Raw genomic sequence first — 23,712 nt, 5'->3', positions numbered from 1 at the left:
AAAATTAATACTGAGTTAACACTTCAGTGCAGCTGAAGTCGGTGTTGCTGTGTGCTCATCACTTGCAGACAGGCAGAGGTCACCCCCAATGATTAAAATGAAAATAGATATTGGACCCAATAGTGGGAAGGAAAAACTGTTGGTATAAGCAGGGTCTAATGCAAGATCGCTGGTGGAATGCGGAAAGGAGGTCCTGTTGCTCTGCACAATCTCGTCAGCCACTTACAAACCTCTTCCTTAGTTCGGAGGAAGCTTTCTTGCTATTGAGGCACCTCTGGCTACTCCTTTCTGTACGTACTTTATCGCTTTGCATTCTCATTTTGCAGCTCCTACACATTTACTTCTAGTAATACTTAAAAATGCTTTTGGTGGAGTGTGCTTTTGAAGGCATGTGTTTAAAAAGAGCATTGAGATACTGCTGGGGGTTTTTTTCCGCAAATACAAGGCAGTAAAACACTGGAAAAGGGAAAGCTAGACCAGGCATCAAGTTGAAGGGAGGCTTTTTTGTTACGAGCTATGTATCTGCTTCATCTTCCTAATTTATTCATAGCTGGAATGGTTTGTGGGACATAGTATAGTAAGCAGCGACAGGCACTTTGTGTGTGATCTCTCTCTGCTTATTTTTTGTAAGACTTGTATGTTTCACAAGCCAAACAGGGTCTCTGAGTCCTGGTTTGGATGAAACTGCCAAAGGGTTGCGAGAAACAGCTTTGGTTATTCAGTGGGTGATGTTCCATTTCTCAGAAATGCGGGCTCATCATTCAGGCTGTGTGGTCCAAGGTGGGTTCACACGCTGTAGGTGTGCTGCCCTTCCAGTGAGCAGGAGAACTGAGATTCCCACTGCTCCTAATGCCCTGTGTCAGTAAAAAGGAGACTAATCTCGTTTGTGGGTCTGTCTCAGCAGAGCCTGCCTCAGGGCCTTCTGCAGGTTAGGCAGTGCTGATGCCTAAATGCCAATGGTAAACATGAGGACTTTGTTTCAGGGAGGTGATTCTGTTGAGAGAGCAGTGGATGTGCTGCCTGCTGAGGGTATTTGAAAGCCTGTCAGCAAGTGGGAACAGAAGAGCTCAGTCTGCTCTCACTGCAGGTTGAACCATGGGGCATGGGCACTGCTCCAGCATGGATCCTGGGGGCAGTTTGCATTGGGAAGTGCTCAGACTGAGCAAACCCTCTCTTGAGCAGATCTTGTGAGTAGCAGTTAGTCATGATCCAGCTGTGACCTGATGGTACAACTCCCTTAGTGTTTCATTTAGGTGCTGTGATTTCTGCTAGTGTGTGGAAGGAGGCAGGGAGAGATACTGACTTCTTCCATTATTGAGCTGCTGTGAGTTACACACTGAAACTCTGCTGTCACTGGAGTTTGACTGAAGGTGTTTTCCCCATTCATTACAGCGAATGCTTTCACTCGTCTCCCTTTTTAAATTGAAAGCACATTTTGTTCTATGGTTTGTTTATGTAATGAGATGTGCAGGACTGAAGGGTCATAGTAGTTCTGCTGCCCTTCAGTGATCATTTTGAGCTCATTCAGAGTAACTATTTCTGTGTAAAGCTAAATAAAATTTACTTAAGTCTTCCTTACATGTGGTAAAAGTTTTCTCATTCTTTTCCTGTCATGAATGTGATTCAGTAGATAGAAACTTTTAAACAAATGATCAGATTAGTTTGTTTGACAGTGTAGAACATGTATTTGAGTACTGTTATTTTTAGTGCAACATTCTGCGCCTTCTGCCTCTCACAATGCTCTGTGCTGCTTTAAAAGGGCAGAAAGATGAATTGAGGATGTGATACTATTCATCTAAATTTATAGACCTAGACCAAGATCTCTTAAAGAACCTAATAATGTCTGAGCTCAATTTGAGGTACCATCAAGGATACTAATTTCCTGAAAGCTCTGTAGCTGAATCTCTGTAAAGTGGCTACTGTAGATCAGTAGTTGCTTTTGAAAATCTAGGGGTGTTTAAGTAAAATGGTACCAATTTGGGGTATTTCACTAGCTGAGTTCAGGCTTGGTGTGAGATTTATTCATTTCAGCAGTCTCAATGTTGGCTTAGTGTTTGTCACTGCAGTTAGTAGTGGTCTGAAGCAGGATTTGACTGGGAGTGGAAGTAAGTCAACAATGAAGAAACTTGAACTCTAGAGCACATGCATGAAATAATGCAATTGTGGAGTTACAGTGGGGGAGCAGTGGTGCTTTAAGGTCTGAATTTCTCTGAAGCACTGTGGTTAGCACGCTGCTAGGAATCTTCTTGAAAGTTGAGAATGCAAAGGATCTCAGTAACAGGTTTTTCCAGTTTAGATCCATGAAAGGCCTGACCATAAAATCATAATATTCATGGTGTGTCCTTCAGCGTCACCTGACTGCAAGATAAAGTCTGACGTGTTCCAGCTTTTTCACCTGTTTCATAAATACACGTCTCAAAATAGCTGCAGTACAGCACATTAAGGTCCTTTTAGCTTAGTGCTGCTCCCCCAGTTTTGGTACGCAGAGGCAGGACATCATCCTCCTCCAGGAATTCTATGGACCAACCTTTTGTCCTGCTGAAGAGTTTGTTTCACTTAAATAAGAACAAAAATAATAATTGTTCATGTAATTGGTGGTTGATGGTTTTCCAAGTCCTTGTTTCATGTATTTACTTTCCCATTGAGCAACATGCTAGTGCAAGAGAGTACATGCCAGTGGGGTTAGCAGCACCATGCTTTAGTTCTCACTGAGAGCAGAGTGCTCAGAACTCTGTTATCCAGACTCTGAACTCCTTTCTTTGCCTTTGGCCTGTAAAATTGCCTGCCCTAATTCTGCAAAGCCAAGAATTTGGGCTCAAGCATCCAGATCTCTGTTTTCCCCCAGGTTGTCTATTTTCGTCTGTGTCAGCTTAGACATAGTTTTATTTAAGAGTAGGAGACACATTTGATAGACCATGTCCCTATCTATTTTTGTGCAGTGAGTTGGAGTGCATGTCTGCAATTTTGGACCATATGCTTGGGGTTTTAGAGTGTAGAAGCCCTGCAAGAAAAGCACACTTTAATTGAGGTAAAACGTGAGCCTCAATTGCCTGAGTGTTTTACGCATTGACTTTCACTGAATGTCACTGGTGTGACCAGCAACATCGGCTCACTCCAGCCTTCGTTCCCACTGGTAGCGTGGCTTATTTTTCTGGGACGTTTCTAGTGACCTAAAGTAGGAACTGGGAAGAACATTGGTGGCACAAGTGTGGTAGGAGAGGTGGTGATCTGCATGAAAAATACCAAGTGTACTTTGGGAATGGCGGAGGGAAGGGGGTGTGCTGGGAGCTGGCAGTTTTACTGCTGCGCACTGTGTGAGTCTGCTTGCTTCAGTGGCCTGGGAAGGTGCATGGAAGTAGGAATTTGGTTTAGACAAGTAAGGTGAAACTTAAGTATTCAGGAGGCAGTTTAACACTGCAGATAGTAACGAGAGTGGTAGCAGAACCTTCACCTTTGCTCCTGTCTCTGCTTTAAGACTGCAGATCTTCTGGGCAGCCTTGGCAAATCCCTGTCCTTCTGACTCAGTTCTGCAGCTTTAAAATGGGGATTGTGGGACTGACTCATACAGCAAAACACTTTCAGGTCCAAGGATAGGAGACTAAAACATGGGATTTAGTGTGTTTTTATTGTAGTGAGTCTCACCACATTGAGTGATTTGTCTTTAGTTGGGGTATGCTTTCAATTGAGAGAGAAGCTTGGGCCCTATGTGTTCAAATAATAGCAGTGTTCAAGGCCAGGTTGGATGAGGCCTTGAGTGCCATGGTTTAGTGTGAGGTGTCCCTGCCCATGTCAGGGGGGCTGGAACTTCACAATCTTAAGGTCCTTTCCAACCCTGACTATTCTGTGATTCTATGATCGTTTAACTTTTGGTTTAGGTTTAACTTACAGCATAGCTACTGCATTTACCAGAACTGTTTATCCTAATTTAAAAGCCCTATTGACAGAGAAAACTTGGTGTAGATGAGTCCTTCCTGCTGCCTGACATTGTGTTTCTGTGCCCTTGTTAACATAGCATGTTTTCTGATGCTGTTCCTTTGTTTCCCACCCTTTCCCCCCGGCTTATTCTGGCTAAGGCTGTTTCTGAACAATGGCCTTGGCAAAGCTGTCGTAGCATGGGGTGTGCTACAATGGTGCACAGTGGGGCTGGGGCACAGCCCCTCACCCCTTCCTGATAAATCCTCATTGCTCGGCTGCATCGGCACAGGGCGCCCGGGAATTCCTTTGCCTTTGCCTGTCTCCAGTTGCTTCGCACGGGTGATGGTGGAAGCAGGTGCAAAGTGACACTGCTAAAATTAGTAATCTCAAGAGTTGTTTCTGCGTGTGATGGGGGCATTTCAGCTCCCTCCCTGCTCCAGGATCCGCTTCCCTGGCAAACCCTGGGAGATCCTACTAAACCAGCAGGAATCCAGCATTTCTTTAAGGAGTCTCTTTAAACACAGAGTTCTCAGTCCAGTTTAATGCCAGGACAGAAAAGAGCACCCTTTTCCTCACTGCTCTGCCAGTGCATTGCCATGAAGAAGTCCATTTTCTATCTAGCAAAACAGTCCCTCTTTGTCTTCTTCCTCTAATCCTTGACTTCTAAACAATAAACCAATGATGTTTTTGCTCTAAAGCAAGATGGAATTAGGGGATGAAGGATCCCTCGGTTTTGGGAGAGGATGAGGAATGTGCATCTGAAAATGCAGGTCAGGTTTTCTTTTTGTCTCTTTGGATTTGAGGCTTTGGTTTTGTTTTGGTTGAGGTTTCCCACAGGGTCTCATTGCATGCAGTAGCGCACGCATGTTATTGGTTGTAGGACTTCTGCAAGTCATCATGAATTCTGTGACATGAAGCATTACTTAAATGGAAACCAAATAAAAAGAACCCAGAATTTCTCTCTTGTAGTTGAAGAACTGAAGCCAAACCAACTAACTCATTTGGAATATTCTGCTGTGTCCCTTTGTAACTGCCCTTACATGGGACAACAAAATCAAGCCTTTGGTGACCTCCTTGTTACCACTTTGTGATTCCTGCTCTCTAGATGGATGCTTCAGTGTTTCAGTCACAATGGCTGCAGAGTAGGATGTACATATAACAATAGCAAAGCATTGGCAGAGGATTTTAGCCACAAACTCTGATTTGGGAAGAATGGAAGTGCTTAATCTTCAGAACGTCTGTGGTTTTGCTTCTCTGTCGTAATGGAAAACTTGGCGCTTGTGTAACGCTGCGCTCCAGAACCCGGGTGTGAGGACAAACAACTGAGATCTCCTTGAAAGGGTGCACGTTGAACTCTAAAAATAACCAGGAGAAACCCCCTGATTTTTACCTTTGCTTTGATGTGGTGGTGTGTAATGAAATGATGTTTCAAAGCTGTTCCTTTGGCAGAACATGAGTAGTTGGGTTTGGTGGGACTTCTAAAGGATTTGTGTATGGAAGGTTGGGATGAAACTACAGCAGGTTTGGGAGGTGAGGGGGGAGCTGACACACATCTGCACGCACCAGAGAGGCACAAGGATGTGCAAGATGGCAAAAGATGCTGAATGTATAAACAAATAGGAGGTGATTTTTGTATCTTTTAGTGTAAGAAGTTGAACTCAGGTATGCATTTGAGCTGAGATATAGAGCCATAAACCCTTCTGCTTCCCTTGCTTTGACTCATGTTTTTACGCTTATTGACATCACAGTCAATGGAGATGTAAGAAGCTCAAATAAAACCTCTGGTATTCACTTCCCCTTTGGGATTCTTGCAGTTAGTTTTAGATTTGAGGTGAAATAATGTATCGTGCAGCTCTCGCTGCAATGGGGAGAGCTGTATGGGGCAGCTCTCGCTGCAATGGCCTCTGTGTGTCACCATCAATTCTGTCAGTGCTGCAGTGGCAGAAGCGTGGTGCAGGCTTTAACCTTGGGGAAAGCGACCAGCTCGGGTGTGATGCTTATGGAAAGTGAAGTTTCTTTTATGTAAATCGGTATTTTAAAACCGGCTGTGGACTGTCCTGAGCAAACAGACCGTGACTCTTCTCGTTGCTCTTTACATCGCTGTGGATTCATCAGTCCCAGTTGGAGGGGCTGCGACATGGGGTGGGAGCCTGGATGCTGCTTCCAGTTGATGCTATGTGTTTTGTGCTTAAAAAAATTTAATCAGGCTAAGTTCAGAACAAGGCAAAACCCCTTCTTGCCTTCAGAAGCGGCTCTCAGCACTTGCAATGTGGGTGGAGTGTATGGTTTTTACTTATACCTTAGTAAAGCCCCTATAGCGCCCTAAAGCAAGTCTCTGCTTTATGCCCCCAGTACCCTAATGCATGTGTATGGGTTTCTTCTGCCTCTGTACAGTTACAGGCTCCGCATGGCCTCTAGATGTCCTTCCTCCTCTTCGCATAACACCAGCACCAGGCAATGCAAGAAATCCAACTGCATCGCACCCCACTTCCTTAAGGAATAGACTCTTCTGCATGTCCAACCACATCAGGTAGGGCCATGCAGCTGGGTGCTGCCGCGGGAGGATGCGTAGGGCTGCCTGTCCTGTGCCTCTGTGGGCAAGGAGATGCTATACAGGAGATACCAGATACAGATATTACCCGAGCCTCAGGAAACCCACAGTGTTGTTGCCCTTGTTGTAAGTGGTCACTGATGGGAAAGGAGGTGTAAAGCAGGAGAGCTGTGTCAGAAGTGGGGCCTCTTGGTTAAATCCAGCACAAGAGACACGCTCTTTGCTAGTGATGTGTACTTGTATACTCTGGATCAAAAGGATCTGCTGGGGGAGAGTCAGCTCTTTAGCCCCATGGAAGATGTGGGGAGAGCTTTCATTTATGAGCTTGTAAGACATGAGGTGTTCTGTTGCTCCTCTGGGTGCTGGAGGGGGGCGCTTGAAGCTGGTGGTAATTTTGGTAAGGATGAGGTTTATCCCCATCTTAGAAGAAAGTGCTGTTTGTATCTGATCGTAGTACAGAGTAAAGTGCTCTGAGATCTTTTAGGCTGAATGTGTAAATGCTGAACAAATTACTAACTCTGACCAAAAAAAAGTATGCCTGGGAATGTGTGTTGTGCCTGGCTGCTTTGGTTGGATGCCAGAAGCTCCAGGACCACTATTACAATGCAAATTGCACTGTTACAGTAACATACAAAGACACTAGCTGGGGTTGTGGTGAGATAAACTGGTAATGAAGCTTATAGGGGCTGGGACAAATTAATGACCTGGCCCAGTGGTGTTGGTGAAGCTGAATGAATTTCCTGTTGGTTGACTTTACACAAGACACTGTCTTCTGCTGCTTCATTTCCCTATGTGTAACACACAGATACCTCCTTTATACTGCTGCAACAGCTAAGGAACATGATACATGTGTAAAGCTAAAACTGTGCCAGCAAAATCAAGATGCTGCAGCCTGAAATTTATTCTTTGTTAAGTATGTTCAGAAAAATAACTTTTGGGGGACAAATTAGTGAGATTGTGAAGTTTATTATCTCCTGAATGATGGGAGTGTTCACTAATGAAATATTAGCATCCCTCCCTGAGGCATAGACTGTTCAGTTGTGGGAAGCCTTAACACAAAACTGCCTTCACACAAAAGTGAAATTGTAGGCAACTTCTCCCTGCTCCCAGCTCAGTGTAACAGGGCAGGTGCTCTCACTAGTGATTCTTAAAGCTGACACTGATTAAATGCAACTCTCTGTGTTTTCAGGTACTAAGAACTTGGAAAAGGTGAGGTGAAGTGATCCTCAAGCGTTATCCTCTCCTGCTTTTTCTCACACGAGGTGAGACAGGTTCCTCAGCAGGTAACAGGGACAGTGGTTTCTTCTGCTGGAAACACTGGTTCGCTTGCTGTCACATCGTCCTTCCTTCCAGAGAGAGAGAGCACAGAGCTCCTGCCTTCTCCAGAGAGTGATGAGCTGTGGCTGCTGGTGAGGGGTGATCTCGGGGTCCCCTGTGCATGGAGTCCACATGTGTCCACATCCAGCGTCGAGAAGTGTTCAGACATTTGCAGGCAGATGAAGTGTGTTCAGAGGGTTGATGGGTCTGGATGAGTCTCCTCTTCCTGGTGGAACACAGAGGGGTTTAACATACTATGCAATTCAATTCTGAAAAGACTTTTACATCCTTTTAGTACCTACTTTACATCCTAACGAGTAAAGAACGGGGCATCCCATGGAAGTCCGTGAGGGGAGTGGTAGGTTTTACTGAGGTTTCCACATCTGAAGTCTGGGGATATCCCAGTCTCTTGACTTTGTACCATTAGCTTTAATGGGCGTAATGCCATTGCTTTCCAAGTGGGTCAGGACCCACTGGTTTTTTGGGAAGTCCACCTGTGAAGTGCACTGGTCACCCAGTTTCATAAAGGAATAAGCATTCATTTCTTGAAAGCTGCCATTACATTTGTTGCCAGCCTGGTGCTCCTGTCATAGTCAGGATTGATTTATTTAGTGAGAGTATCAGACTTGCATGTTGCTGTGCAGTACCAAATGACATTTCTCCTTAAATACAAAGCTTGTGTTTGCAACCCTCAATGCAAGCGTGTTCTGTTACAGTGGTCCAGCAGAGGGGACATCCATGAAGGTAGCTGGCAGCCAGGATAGACAAGTTGCAGTAACACATGGGTCAGTTGGTAAAACACAGTGCAAAAAAGTCTCTTACCTCTTGTTCCAAAATGGTGACAATCACGCATTGGTGCATCAGCTGCCAGGGATGCTTCTCCAGGCCTCTTCATCTCAACACAAGATGAAGGGTTCCTTCTGTCAAGATAAGTTATTGCAGGATCCCTGCTAAGGTAGCATCTGGGTTTGGGGTTTTTCAAGGAGGCCAGGGGGGTGATTGCCCTCTTTCCTCCTATTTCAGCCAGTTTATTTCTCTCCTTGCCTTTGCATTCCACACAGATAAGCACACATCTGTGTATGCACAAGTTAGGTAAGAAAAAATAAGTGCCCGGTTGATACTCCTTCCCTGGAAAAGTGAAAAGAAAAAGATCAATTTTAGATATATCTTCATATGTATATGACTTATATATTAATATATATGTATGAAATTACTGAAAACAGTTGATTTTTTTATAGTTTTGCTGAAAATCAAATTGTTCAACATGAATCCAAAAGCTTTAAACAAGGCACATTGGGTTTGTGCATCGTGAAATTGTTTTAGCTACTGTTGTTTGAGTTGGAAAGAAAAGGTCTTCAGGATCTTCCATTACCCAGCTACAGATTTTTTTCGATAAACCCCTGTTGGAGGCTGTCTAAGTGCAATTGTGGTTTGGGGGAAGGCTGAGCTGCTGAGAACTACATGAGCCATAAAAAGCTACATCCCCTTCCATGTTGGAAGTTCAAGACTGACCCCATTGAGTGCAGGCTTTGTGGGGAGAGCTCGTGCCACTGCTGGCTGCTCTGGCTCTAGGATTTGTCCCCTCTTGAGCTTTTTTTGCTAGCAATAATTTCCTCTTTCCCCATGTGATGTAGCAATCCCAAAAGAAGGCTGAAACTGTTCGCAGTAGCCTGGGAAGACTGAGATTCTCATCATCCATCCAAACTAGTTGGAAACGAGTATCCAGATCTGCTTGGCAGCTTGGTAAACTGTGGTCAGGTAGCACAGAAATTAAGTTCCTGGCCTTACGTGTATCTCAAAGAAGCTGGCGTGTACATAGAGCTTTCTGATCGCTTCAGCTCGCTTCAGTTTTGCACAGGATGTCTCAAGTTCTAATGTATTTTCTCTCCATGTTTTCTCCTTCCTCTCATCATCTAGTACTAGTATGGTAAACCCTGTTCTTTCAAACAAGAATTCTCTTCCTGTGTGTCTGGACAACATCTAGATCATCTAAAACCTGAATATACAGAGCTAATAAAACCCAGCTCCAATCTCCTCTGTCTTAAAGCACCAGTACGACGTTCCCGTGCTTTCCTGAGTGCAGAGATCACCCTGACTGTATAAACGTTCACTGGTCACACAAGGATTGTTGCCAGGGAAGAGCTTTCTTGCCACGCAGCCCAAATCCTGCTTTAAACGCTCTGTTCTTGTGAGATCCCCTCAACTTCCAGCACCAGTAAGTGAAATTCAGTACAGAGTTTCTGGCACGGATGCTGCTGAGTTTAGTGCCTTTAAGGCATACCAATGAGGTTAGGAGAGGTCGCTTTTGTGCAATTTATTATTGCTGCTTTTTTTAGCGTGGTATTAACTACAATAATGGACAAACTCAAGGAGAGAAGTGTGTAAATTGTGATATAGGAACATTTTTTTCCCCCCAGAGGAATTCTGGTTTCTGACGTGAGCCTGTAAATATGTATTTACACTTTTCAAAGCACGTCTTTATGTCCTCCCTGGTTGTAAATGCTCTGTTTTTAAAGTTTTATAACGCGTGTTACTCAGCCAAGAGACCAGAGCACACAGCTTTATATTGTCCTGCTCTGTTTGAGGGGTCGAAGCTGTGGCAGGAAAATATCCGTGCCACTGACAAGAACCAGCCCATGGTTGCACCAGACTTTTCCTTGTGTTCCCTCAGATAACAAAAGCAGGAGGTTGGGGGCGGGGGGGAGTTGCTTTTTCTTGCAGAAAAAAGGGTCAGTTCAAATGGTGTCATTGCTCTGCTATTTATCCACAGTAAATTCAGGAAAGTTTGCCATTTTTTGTTGCCCAAGGCAGAATTTCACAGTTTTGCAGCAAATTTTGAAGCTCCCCCCGTGCCTGCTGCTGAAAAGTGGAATTTTGCTCTTGACCAATATCCCAAGTTCCCATGAAAATCCAAGGAGAGGGTGGGGAACAAGCTCAGGTTTTGCATGTAAGAATTAGTGACACCGGTAGCTCCGCAGTGCTCTCGGGACAAGGCTGATACTGAGATGCTTATACAGAATCAACTGTGTGGAGATGTGGTGGAACCCGGTTGGTTTGTGGGTTCTGACGATTCCTCTGAAGGCTGAAAGCTCTGTTGTCTGTCTGCCGTGTAAAGAAAAAGAACAATAAATTCATGTGACAAACAGCATTATGGAAATAGTGACGATTATTCCAGCAAAGGAAGTGTTCAAAATGGAGAGTCGGTGTATTCCAGTTCTGAAACAGTGGGATGGGTGAGGTCTTCTGACGGGTGGCAGGAGGGGAGGAAGGAGATAGAAATGTCACCTTGATCTGTCAAGCTCCAAGCATGCGATTACTGCAGACTGAGCGCTCCCAAGAGCTTCAGACTCTGGGTCTGCACGCTTGGATGAGCAGCATGGAAGCTCTTTGTAGTTTGGACTCTCCATTCAAAGCCCAGCCTCTTGTAGCGTTGTGGGAGCAGCACAACACAATGAACAGCAAGGGTTTCTGTAGCTTTGGGAAGGTGAAGGTTTGAGCAGGGTGTGAAGTGGGAGGTGTTTTGCTTCCTAGCAATGATCCCTGTTTCATTCATGTTGGTTCAAGGATTTGCTCCATCACACCTCGAGGGGAATTTTACACCTTTCCAGGGCTGTGGAACTTAGCACTTACTTGAGGGATTCAGTGTGCAGTCATTCAGCACTGCTGCATTAATTCAGCTATTAGAAACAATAGCAGATGCAACAAACAGGTTTGGGAACAGATGAAGCGTAGGTATGAATGTTAATTTCACATATGCTAAAAGGGGCTCTTTCACCCCAGGAAATCTGAAGATTCTTTATGCATTATAAATGTGATCTGTGGGTAAAAGATCATTGCTGCCATCACTGCACCTTGCTGCCTTGCCTGCAGCAGCCTCGCAGCTCGGTGCTGCAGCCTACCTGATCTTTATTAAATGCCATTCAGCTTCAGTTACTTGTGAGTGAGCAGATTTTGCTGATTATTCCCTGCATGAGGAACTTCTGAAATACTCTTTACCCAAATAGCTACATACTTCCATTGCTCTGAGCCACCGCAGGAAGCAGCGCTAACTACTCCTTTCTGTAAGAGCTGTGGCTTTTGGGGGAGAAGACTACCTTCAGAAACAGGTAAGGAGAAAAACCTGCAGCGAAGCTGCTGCCTTAGTACTGCTTTACTTACACTGTGTGTTTTGTGCTGCTTGCAGCTGCTGGGAGGCAGGAGGATGCAGAGAACAAGATGCTGCTGGGAGCAGAGTGTCCAGGTGAGGCTATTTGAGACTTTGATGCTGGTGCCAATTGTAAATGGTCTTTCAAGGCCATAGGACACCCAGAGCATTGTGTATGCTCAGGAAAAATCTCCAAACTGACGCTTAGTGGACATGGAGGAGACAAGTACCTCACAGCCTTGTCCTCCCCAGCATCTTGTCACCTTGGATGTGAGCTGAGGAGGAGCAGTAGGAATAGAAACGTACATCAGGCACTGCTGAGTAACGTTTTCCTGCACTATGAGCAATGGAGCCTTTCACCTCCAGGCCTTTGGCTTGCACCAAGCCAAGGTCATTGCTCAGAGGTAGTTGTGGCTGGTGATGAGCAGCCTGGAAGGAAGTAGCAGGGATGCTCCCAGCCCGGTCCCACAAGGGCACAGAGAGCACACACAGATAGCGCTGTGCCTTCTGATGTGAGAGACATTCCACTGGGTTTAGGGATGAGCCAGCCTGGGAAGCTGACAGAGAAGCGCGTTCTGGCCTACTGATCAGGAACAAGCACCACTTACTCTCCATGAAGAAGATGAGGGGGACAGACAGGTGCTGGGGGTAGGAGGGAATTTCAAGCTGTGCTGCATTTGTTTTATTATTTGCTTTGCAGCTGCCTTGGAAGGAGAAGAGGCAGTTGTTAAAGATTAGACTGTTCTGGAAATATTCTCTTAGATATGAAATGTTAATGCAAATAGTCTCCCCCCTTCTTTCACTGCTCTGCTAAGTTTTGGGTCACCTTGACTTCCACAGGGCTTTGGATAGATTTCTCTCTATCCATTTTTCTTTGTACCATTGGCTGTGCACAGAACTAGGCAGGAGGGTGCTACCTCCAGGTTCATCCCCTCCTCACCGCTCCAGCAGGAGGGCGTTCCACACCCTCTGTGGAACAGACTGTTTGGGAACAAGCATTACGTCAGAGAATTGGCACTATAGGACATCTTGCTCATTGTTATACTCATCTTGTCGTCTACCTAATGTTTATACATTGAATCTTCCTACAGCTGGAATACTTAACTGATGCTCCCTGAACTTCATCCTCTGATTTCTCTAGGAAGTGCAGTGATTAAGGCTTACCTAGGGTGCATTGATTTAGGATTGCATCTTAATTTAACCTTGAGATGTGAAATACCCAGATGATCTTTAGTACTCTGTCCTAGTAGATAATGCCTGTCCCTGAGTTCAACTTCTCTTTGTGCCTAACATCAACTAATTAGGGTCCTTTCATAGTTGGTATTTCTTTTCTGCAAGGATGTTTATACGTTAAATAAGCCGTACTTCAGGCTTACTTTGATAAACTACCAAAAGAATTATTTAAGTCTTTTAGAGTTGGGCTTTTTCTCTCTGCACCGCTTACATCATTTCCTTCTGTGCCATTCCAGCTTTTATTTTTTGGAAAGAATAAAACCCAACCAAACACAATTCTCTTTCAGCCAAGAACTAATGGAGAAGGAAGGGGGAAATACCGCTGTAACTGATGCCAGACCTTAAGTGTATTGCTTCAAACTCATTACTCAGTTTTCTTTGCGTGACACAGGCATAGGAATTGCATAAATGTTCCAGGCCTGGTTTCAGTAGTGTTGTCTGCAGAGGAATAATTGCATCCACACTTCCCCATGCATCCAGCCAGTGATCTGGCCAGTCCTCCTTGTCACAGTGTGTGCTGCAAGCAAATGCAAAACTCCTTCTCACTTACTTTTGGTGTCTGCTTTGTAACAGTGAAACGCTGACTTTCGACACACAAGAAATGAGTTCTCACTTGTTACCGTTCGTTGCTGGTGACATCTCACTAAGTAACATCTGAATTTGTTCGTTCCTGAGTCCCTCTCTGTTCCACAATCCTTTGCTACTAAGAACACTGTTGTGAATAAAGCCCCTTTCTCATACAGGGTGTTTCTAGAGATGTTAAATATCACGGTCACAAAATGCCCATTCTATTGGTGTAATGAGTTTAACCAGGGCTTTTCTTTCCTACATTTTCACATGGCGCATTGTGGTCTGTTCAGGAAGGCAATTAAATATGGAAGAGAAGCAGATACCCATTAAGCTGGCAGTTAGCAAGGTTCTTCTGTCCCGATGTCAACTGCTTCTACGCTGCTGTCACTGTGGGCTGGGTGCTGGAGGTGCACAAAGCCCTGTCAGATCAACTGATCATCAGTGTGGAGAAAATGAGCTGCTACATCCTCATAGAATGACATGGGGACACTTGTGAGCAAAGATGTTGGTTGTTCCAGGTTGAGTGCTAATAAAGGTGCTTTAGATGGACTTTTCATTGCACCTGGTGATTTGACGGTAACTCAGCTGCAGTGTTAAGGTGCTTGTGTTACTGCATCAGAGTGAAGCTCCTGATCAACAAATTTGGCTCCATCAGTGAACTCCTTTGCTAAGCAGAAATGTTACAACCATATTGTCTCTGATCAGGACACTGACATCAACCTGGGGGAGAACAAGGCTCTTTTAAGAAGGGATGCTATTGAGTGACCGGGTAGATCTGAGATTAAGGGATTGGACCACTTAAAGTCTACTGCAATGTTATTTGTATGGATTTTTCCTTTGAAAAGGAAGCAAATGCCCATCTGAGATCGTCTGTGCCTTTTTCTTGGTAATCAGAAGACCAAAGCTGCCCCTTAGGTAGCTAAGGTGCTATCTGAGACAAAGCTCCCAGGAAGCCAAGGCAAATAAAGAGAGTGAACTCTTACTTCTAGAGATGGCTGTCAGGTTTTTTGCTGCCAGAAATCTTTTCATACGTATTTGAGAATGCTGCCATTGCTTTTATGTCTCATGAAGCTTAAGGAAGCTGAAATTTCCCAGTTCAGAACACAGCTTGTGTCAGAAAGCAGAAGAGCAGAATAAGCTCCCACTTACTCATGAGTAAGGATTGACCTCCCTCTCCCTTTCACCTTCCTTTTGTGCTCCCAAGGCAGTGCACGGACGGGTTCCATCACTGCATGCAAGCATAGCACCTCTTAAACTGAGCTCCAAGTGTCTTAATAAGGGTCACATTGTTCCTAACACTATTGTTTTTTTCCTTTCCACCTAAGAAGATAAGCTTTGAGTCAAGTTATCCCTTTTATAAGTAGTTATTTTCTATGTGGGATCAGTTACTGTAGCTGATGGAGTTAGCAATGGCACCTGCACATTGGTGGGGACCTTATGGAACCTGCTTGTTAGATAAACCTCAGATGTTGTGGTATGCACAGAAACCCAGAGGAGGAAACCTGGCATTGGATGCTGCACGGGACTGGGCCCAGGAGCACAGTTGGCAGCTGCAGGGAAGTAAGTGGAAAATGTTATAGGAAAATTTCTGTATCCCATAGAGGGTCACTTCTTAGAATCAACACGTGCTGAGCTGGAGCATCCCTTGTCTTGCTGTTCAGCACCCAAACAAGAGGGCTTGTTCTTTTGCTTTTGCTCCTCAGGGACACGGACTGACTTGCTCTGAACAATGGTGTTAAATGAAGCGTGGTGGGTTGTGTAACCACTGTGTGGCTGTGCTGGACACGGTGCCCCATGTGGAACCACCAAACCCTGTAGAGACGGGAGGCCTGAGCCCACTGTCCCCCCAGCACTGTAGCTACAAGGTGTGCTCCAGAAATCAAACAGCAAACAGGCTTCTCCCTTTCTCTATTTCCTCTCATTTCTTCCTATTTCTCTATTTCTATTATGTAAGAAGCTTTTCAATAACTTTCAATGCACTCCTTTAATGCATAATGGAACTGGGGAAAACTCTACCTGTGAATTGCTCTGCAACACTAAAACTCCGTAAAATCTTGAAGAGCTGGAAAAGTTTGTTAAGAAAATAGGGAAAAAGGACTTTCAGGCAGCCTCCTGCATAACTTTTTTGTTTGGTTGGGTTTTTTTTAAGTTATACCTTAATATTTTAGTGCTAGATGCAGCTGTGTGGTGGATTTTGCAGATATGTGATACATGATCAGGAGTACATGTTGCATGAGATGATGCCAAATGTAGAACTGGCTCCCTTTGCTATTCACTTACCACTTCCCACCAAATTAAATGCCGCTAAGGCATTTAATGCCAGCTTTTCCTGGCATTTTGCATAGTTTTAGAGCCTGCTCTTGTAGGCTTCAAGTATCAGTAGGCTTTGCCCAAATGAGAGCTTGCTCTGAGCAGCTGGACATGGTCACAGCAGGCAACAGAGTGAGAATGTTGAAGACATGCAGACCTTGTTGAACCTCATGAGGTTCACATGGGGCCACTTGCGGAGTTTGTCCAGGTCCCTTAGGATGGCATCCCCTCCCTCAGGTGTGTCAACGGCACCACACTGCTTGGTGGCATCTGCAAACTTGCTGAGGGTGCGCTTGATCCCACTATCTGTGTCACCGATGAAGATGTTAGTTATAGCAATCATTACCGAAAGGAGCAGCCTCAGGGGAGACAATAGCTTTCTCAGCACAGAACTAGGTTAGGCAGCTGTTAAAGTGCTACATCTACCAGTTCCTTTGGACTATGAGCAGAAGGGAGCAGATACAGTAAAACGACAAAGCCAGATTTTTAGGGCAGCAGCAGCTCCTGGCTGAGCACCCTCTCTGTGTGGTGCCATTGCTGGATGAGCTGCGCCCGCAGCACAGGCCAGGAGACGTGCCTTCGATTCCCCACTGCTCAAACACCTCCAGGCGGCCCTAGGCAAGTCTCTGCCTCTCCCTGCTGCAGACGAGGGCGTAAGGACACCTCCGTGCTGCATCGGGGTCTGAGCTACCTGCAGGCGACTCCCATGCTCCGGCTGCTGCTGTAAGCCGGCAGTTTTGCTTGCGGAGCGTTGTCCCAGCGTGCCGTGACCTTCCCCCCGCAGCCCTCCTGCAAAGCACCCGTGACTCACAGAGGCTCCTGCAGTCCGCATCCTTTGCATTAGCAAGAGGGAGTTTTTAAAGTGAAGATGAATCAGCTGAGCCAGACTTCCCTGGGAGTTAACTCCTGGCTTCTCTTCCACACAAACCACCTTGGCTGATGTTTATGTCCCAAGAGGCGCAGCAGCCCCAGCCCTGCGGGAGGCAAAGCCAAGGACATCCATGGGCAGGTTTTTGGGTACCTGCGCTACCCGCTCCCTTCCCTTGGGTACCTCAGGAAGCAGGCGAGAGGGGGTTAACGCTCCCGGCTGCCAGGCTGAGTTAGCACTTCCATGTGCCTCCAGAAGAGCTCCCGGGAAGAGCCGCCGCATCAGGGCAGAGGAGAGGGAGGGACACTGCAGCAGGGCAGAGGAAGCGTTATTTAACGGTGGCTGCAGTCTCCTCCCCCTCGCCCGTTTTGCCGAGGGAAGGGGGGAGCGCGCTGAGAGGAAGGAATAAACCGCGCGGCGGGCGCATGCTGGGGGCTGCCGGAGCCGCCGGGACCGCACCGGCTCCTCTGCGGGGCTCCTGCACTGAGCTCCTAACGTGAAGGTTGGGCTCGGAACCGCGAGAGCAGCGGGCATCGCTCTGGTGCTTCAGCATCTGCTGTGCCCGCGCTCAGCGGCTGGAGGTAGGGGCAGGCCCGAGGTGGTGGCCTGGCAGGGCAGGCTTGAGGTTGGGGCTCCAGCCGTGTCCAGGGTGGAAAACTCCTTGTGTTCCTCGAAAGATGTGGCGAAGATCATGGGCAAGGTAGCTGCTGGGTTTGGACATTTTGGCTTCACAAGAAGAAAAGAGACTCATGTCTTTGCTATAACTATGGATGATACCCTAGAAGAGGTCAATCCTCGTTGCTTAATGCTTGTTTGTGCCTGAGGCCACCAGACCTGCCTGGGACACACCGCAGGACTCCTGGAAGAGGCAGACAGCTCTCAATGCAAATACCAATGAGAATCCACTGAACACTTTCGTGCTGCTGCTCTGCCTTGAACAGGGAGAAAGGAGCATCCCCCGGGCTGGGGAAGAGGCGCTGTTGCTCCGGGGCTCTCCTCCTGCCCACTGAGGAGGGACAGAAGCTTCTCAGAGCTGCTGGGCTCAGCCCCATGACTAACAGGAAGGACTCGAAGATTGCTATGGACTCCCCTCCGGTGATCTCCAGCTCTGCAGCAGGCCCTGTCACCTTCTCGCATGTTTTCGGGCAGCAGTGCCAGCTTATGGAAGCAGGTAAGAGGGAAACATGTGCAAGTACAACCTCATCATCCTGCATCTCGTCTCCTGGTTTGCAGTCCCCTGATCTCTTCCCTCCCATCGTGTTTCCCAAGTTCTTCATCAGACCTGGTCTTATCCAAAGGGAAAGTTGGAGTGACTCCTGTCACTTTTGTGTACCTCCCTCAACTTCTCCCAAAACTACCTAAAACCTTTGTGTCCAAATAGTTATGACTATGAGGCAAAGGTTGGGTTGATTGCGCATTTTTGGGTTAATGTGGTCTGGAACAAACTGCTCTTCGCCTGGTAGAGGATGTTCCCATTCTGTTTGGATGTGTACACAACATGTATAGCAGTTTTTCCACTTTCAAAACGATGCCTTTCCACCTAGAGGCTGATTTGCTGTTTTGGAGGGTGACTCCTGCAGTACAGAGCCCCTCGAAGTGTGTGGATCTTTACTTGGGTATTCAATTTAGCAAAGGACAAAGTGTTTGGTTGTTTTCCTTTGCTTCTTCTGGCTGTTTGTGTTACCATAGCACCTAGAAGCTCTGTTCTCTTTCCCAGCTGTTTTCATACATTTGTACTGTCTCTGCAGATGGGCCTGGTTGCGTGTTGTCTGTGGCTTTTGGATATTAAGGAGGGAGTGTGTAACATGTCTTATCCCAAATGGTAAATTTTTGCCTCTTGCTTTGCACTAGCATCCTGCATCCTCCTTCATAGAGTACCCAAGACTAACAGATTAGTACAATAAATCTTTTTCCTATCCCTGCTTACAGGTAGCTTGGAGAATGGATGGATGTATTTATTTGCAGCTGTGGAGAAAGCCTGGGTTTTAGCCATGATAACATCTCTGGATTTCTAGGGCTTGTTTCACTAGGACCTGGTTATTACTGTTTGATGGTGCACGTATCTTGCAAGTGTGTTCTCCAAAGTGTCCCATCCCCTCTTTCTCTTTCCTCTTTTTCTCTCTCTTCTCCCCAGCCAATTCTGTGACTAAGGAGGTTTGATTGGAAAGTTGCTATTTCTGTGGTGAGATACAAAATGTTACATATTGGGGATTACTGCAGATCTGTGGATGACTTCTGTTGTGCCTCTCATAGTACTTTCACAGGCTGAGCTTGGAGAATGACTCCTTAGCTGACTTATCCTCAGCTCATCAGGCCTGTGACCATGCCACTGCCTCCAAGGAAATGTCAGGCAGTTTTTCAAGAGGGTTTGGTGTTAATATTTTGTATTATATGGCCTGGGATCAGTCCAAAGGTACTGGATCGGTTTTATTGGATGTTACACAGAGAAGAGATGTGTGAAAAGCCCTAGTCCTGGGTGAGCAATTTGTTTTCCAAATTAGTAAGATTGGTCAGCTGGGAAAGCGTAGGTGGTCATTTTAGTTTTGTTTCCCTTTCCTATAGAAACCCCAGAGAGGAAACCTGTGATTGCAGGGCTGTTGAACCCCACCTCAGTAACGCAACCATGAGATTTTCTCCGTTTTGTGCATCATTTTAGCAGGATTTTGTAGAGGTCTTCTCAGGCATGTGCAGCCTGCAGGTACGAGGTACAGTGCAATGTAGGGGTGGCTGCCATGAGAGTCACTGATATTCGAAGCAAATGGGTAGATATGTGTGATATACGTCTATTTCTACTCCTATTCTCATGACAATAAGCTCAGCAAAACTGCAAGCAGCATTTTGGTTGATGTGTTTGTGGATTTGCCTGTGTTCATAGGGCCTGTGCAAGCTGCCACTGTACTCTGGGGTTTTAATGTGCCCTAAGGAAGCAGGAGTGGATACAGGTTTGGGATGTTAAGCTCCAATAACTTAGTTACGTCCTATGTTCACAGTGACACTTGGGATGAGCTATAAAAGGCCACTACATCGTGTAGGGCTGCACAAGTGCCTTTACAAACCATAAACCCAAGATCCTGTGAATCTTGTGCAGTGACTTCTGAGGAGCTATGTGTGGGGTCAAGTTCTCACCTCTACAGGCCAAATTTCATGCACAAGACTTGTAGGTACTCAAGTACCACATCACTGCTGATGGTGACATCTGGGCTGTTTTAAATAACTGTGATGTGCTTGAATGTTAAAGGTTCTGGCCTTAATTAAATGTCAGGTTATGTGCCTGGAGAAATACTGAACTCCAGATAAATCACAGAATTGACAGCACAGCTTTCATGTACCACCTGGAGAGAGCTCAATTTCCTATAGCTTCTGCCTTTGTTATAAGGACTCTTTTCCTCCAAGGCACCTGCAAGAAGAGCTGGGATCTGCTTCCAGAATATGCTTTGGTTTTGTGTAGCAGTGTCTGTCCTTGAAGGAGAGAGCGGAGGGTGCGTGATGCTCTTGCAAATGTGTGTCCCCTTGTGCCAAATGCTGCTCTTCAGTAACTTGCTCTGAAAAGCCAGTACTGAATGCCTTGAAAGTTAACTTGTCTCCAGCCAGCTGCACGTCTTTCCAGTTGATGGAAGGCTTCAAAAGTTTTTTGTGTGTCTCATTCTGCATAATTGGCTGATTATTCATGCATAGCTTTTGTAGATTTGCATAATACCCTGGGATGTAGTATGGTAATCACAATATTAGTCTAAAGAGTGTGTTGTCATATGGGAGCCCTGCTCCAAAGCTGTTTCGTCCTTTGTGGAAGTACTTGATCTCTATTCAACCTCTGAAGCACTGTTTACTTGTATATTTTATAGGATGCTCTCTTGAAAATTAGTGTTCTATCTTGCTATTCTACCCCACTGTGCTGTTGTTGCTTACTTTACCAAGTTTACTATGCCTCCATAAATTTGTTTGATGGGATGTGTTCCTTGCAGTTATGTAGGGTTTTAGGTGCACTGAGCACAGGGAGTAGTGCAGGTTGGAACACTGCAGCTGGCTTAACTCGTCCTTTGGAGCTTGCTGATAGAACTCCAGTTTTCCCAGGCAGGCAGTTCTTGCTGTTTCAGGCTTTAAATGTGCCTGATGCCTGAAAGATCTGTTAGAGTCATCTGGGGACATGGTCACCTTTCAAGAGAGTGTGATTTCAGAAGAGGGGCTGTAAGTCCTATCTAGAATTGCTCAGAGAATAAGGTTTTCATTTCATGGACAAGCCATACAGATTGATTGTTTTTTCACCTGCTTCAACCTAACTCCAAGGCGGATGATTTCCAAAAGGAGTAATTAGGAAAGAAGCTGTCTTCATAACCTGTCTTCATAATCTTTCATATCTTAGCTGGAAGTCCTGTCTGCCAGGGAATGAAGGAGCATCTTTCGTGTCTGAAGCATGAATTTGAATCTGGTACAAATAAATCTACAAATATTGCCAGTACTGGGAGGAAGGGGTCTGGGATTTCTCCGTTTGGCTTCTTCTGAATTTAAAAATAATAATAAAAAACCTGGTAGTGCCAGTTATAAATCTTTCAGGCTTAAAAATGAGAGAGACTGAGAATTTGAAGGGTATTTCCCTTCTACACTACCATGAAGTATTGAATACATGGAGTGAGACGAGAGCTCAAAGAGAGCTGAGGGCTCTCTTGAAGAATCAGGCTTAGCAGAGAAACCACTTCATACACAGGCAAGTTCCAAGCAACTTGTTCTGCTTAAACCACGACTATAATGCAGTTTTTTGGACTCACAGCCTTGACTCACTGCTCCATTAGATTGTCCTTTTCCGTATATTCTTTGGCTCACAGATGCTGCTGTTTTGTTAGGCTCCAAGTTGGTTTATTTTTTTATATCTTTCCAGTTAGTTTTCCATTGGTTATGAAATAAGGAACTTGGTTCAAAATGGACCAGAAAGAACAAGAAAGCTTTAGGTGATTTGAAAATCATTGAGGCTTTCAAGATGTTGCATTGAAACTTTTACATGTTATCTTTCAATAGTACTGAACACTTACTCAAGGAAATGCCCTGATTTGTTCCATCGGACACTATAGGTGCTCTGACTTGCTTTTAAGCAATTATAAGGTGCTGAGCTCACAGCACTGCACTGCCTGATGAGAAAGGAAGCAGGGAGTCACAGAGCAGACAAATTTGCTGGTACACAAGCAAGGTCTGAGGGCAAACCAGCCCTGACAGCTTTAAAGGAGCAGAGTTGCAGCAGGGCAGGAAGCGGTTATTAAAAATAAGCCCTCAGATCAATGCTTGTCTGTAACTTACTGCTTTTCCATGTGGGACACTGCTCTGCCTAATAACTCCTTTATAGCCAAGTCCTTTGTTAAGAAAGCTTCACTAATATCATTGCTGATCTGAAGCACGTATGGGGCACATGGGAAGAATTTATGGGGAAAATCACAGCCCCTCATAAAACATTGAAGAAAATCTCTGACCTTTCAAAATGAAGCTGAGGAGCTGAGCATTTGCCATCTGTGCTCTCATATTTTTTTGTCCTTCAGTCCCTTGTGCATTTTTTCCATGATTTAATTAAGCACCAACCAAACAGGATCTGGTTTCAAACCTTCTACCTGCAGCTGAAACAGAGCAGAAGTGATCTGGTTTTACCTTCTTCCCAAAAGCTGAGGATAGGAGTGCCCATCAGGCACTCAGGGAGCCACATCCCTCTCATCTTCTGCCACATATGTGTGATGAAAGATGATTTGACAGGTTCACATCAAAGCTGCAACCCTTTCTGGTCTTGGGTTTCCTTAAGTACAACCCTTCAGTGAGCTCAGGCTCAAGCCATGAGAATATTTGCGCTAAACCATTGTGGCAGCTCTTCTTTCCTCCCATGGACAACAAGAGAAAACAGTCAGCATAAAACCTGCTTGGATCAGTTGGTTTGAGACCACACAGAATCAGGGCTGGAAATGTGTTCCTTGGCTCTCAGTGCATTAGGTTTCCTACAGGCATTAGTCTGTAATAAATTTTTAATGGTAACAAGTTGTTTCATTTGCTCTCCCAAGAGAAGACCCTGTGTGTGTATGTATAGCAAAGAGACTTTGGTTCCAATGGTCAGGTCTGTGCATGAGCAGCAGATTTCCTGGTCTGGGGGACATAAGAAGTGGAAATATGTATCAGTTGGGAGAGGTGAGATGAATTCAGTGATCCCAGAGGCTGGTCCTCCTGGGCGATAGCCTTGTGATGCTCACTGAAAGTACCAGAATGTTGGACTTGATGATCTTATAGGTCTTTTTCAACCTAGTTGATTCTATGAAGTTCTTGGACTATGGGCCAGCCCTGCAGACACCTGGAAAGAAAATATACTGCAGTGTTACAGAATGAAGGCCTGTTATGTCGCGGGCATTTCATACAGGGATGGCAATGGTGCTTTTTTCCATTTTACTAAATCTGCCTGCTCTTGACGATTGCTGTTTTCCCTTGGGGTGGAGCTGTCATCTAGCTCTACCTCCTGGTATTATGGCAGGCTTTAGCAGCTTGAAAGCAACCAGCATAAATCTCTGTGCTCAGCACTATGGTGCTTAAGAACATGTAGATGAGATCCCTGCCAACTTTCCATGCATGATATTGTCATGCTAAATAACCTTGTGTGTGTTGTTGTAGAAAGAGGTGTCATTTCTGTCAAAACCAAACCCCTGTTTTTCTGAGATGACAAGAAAATATATCAGAAACAAACTACTCCAAAAGCCTTTTGTGTTTTGGGTAATCTGATTCTCTCCAGGGCCGGCTCCAGCACCAGGAGGAAAAGTCATTTACCTCTCCCTAGAAAAGCAATAAGTA

At 45.4% G+C, this 23,712-nt stretch overlaps 2 protein-coding genes across 2 annotated transcripts in view; both read left to right on the top strand.

The window, feature by feature from the left end:
* Positions 1-10,759, top strand: part of PRDM2 (PR/SET domain 2) — a gene marked incomplete at its 5' end in the record, with an annotated part of 53,029 nt that extends 42,270 nt beyond the window's left edge. Inside the window, 2 exons of the mRNA XM_080630999.1 lie at positions 6,310-6,445; positions 7,656-10,759. Coding sequence (XP_080487125.1) covers positions 6,310-6,418 — 109 coding nt within the window. The 3' untranslated portion in view covers positions 6,419-6,445; positions 7,656-10,759. The remainder of the gene's footprint in view (positions 1-6,309; positions 6,446-7,655) is intronic.
* Positions 10,760-17,958: 7,199 nt separating this feature from the next.
* Positions 17,959-23,712, top strand: part of KAZN (kazrin, periplakin interacting protein) — a gene marked incomplete at both ends in the record, with an annotated part of 214,706 nt that continues 208,952 nt past the window's right edge. Inside the window, one exon of the mRNA XM_080631247.1 lies at positions 17,959-18,079. Within this exon, the coding sequence (XP_080487373.1) occupies positions 17,959-18,079 (121 nt within the window). The remainder of the gene's footprint in view (positions 18,080-23,712) is intronic.

This window comes from Psittacula echo (genome assembly GCF_963264785.1).
Source record: "Psittacula echo genome assembly, chromosome: 17".
In the NCBI taxonomy this organism is placed as follows: Eukaryota; Metazoa; Chordata; class Aves; order Psittaciformes; family Psittacidae; genus Psittacula; species Psittacula echo.
This window is presented reverse-complemented; position numbering and strand designations above follow the sequence as displayed.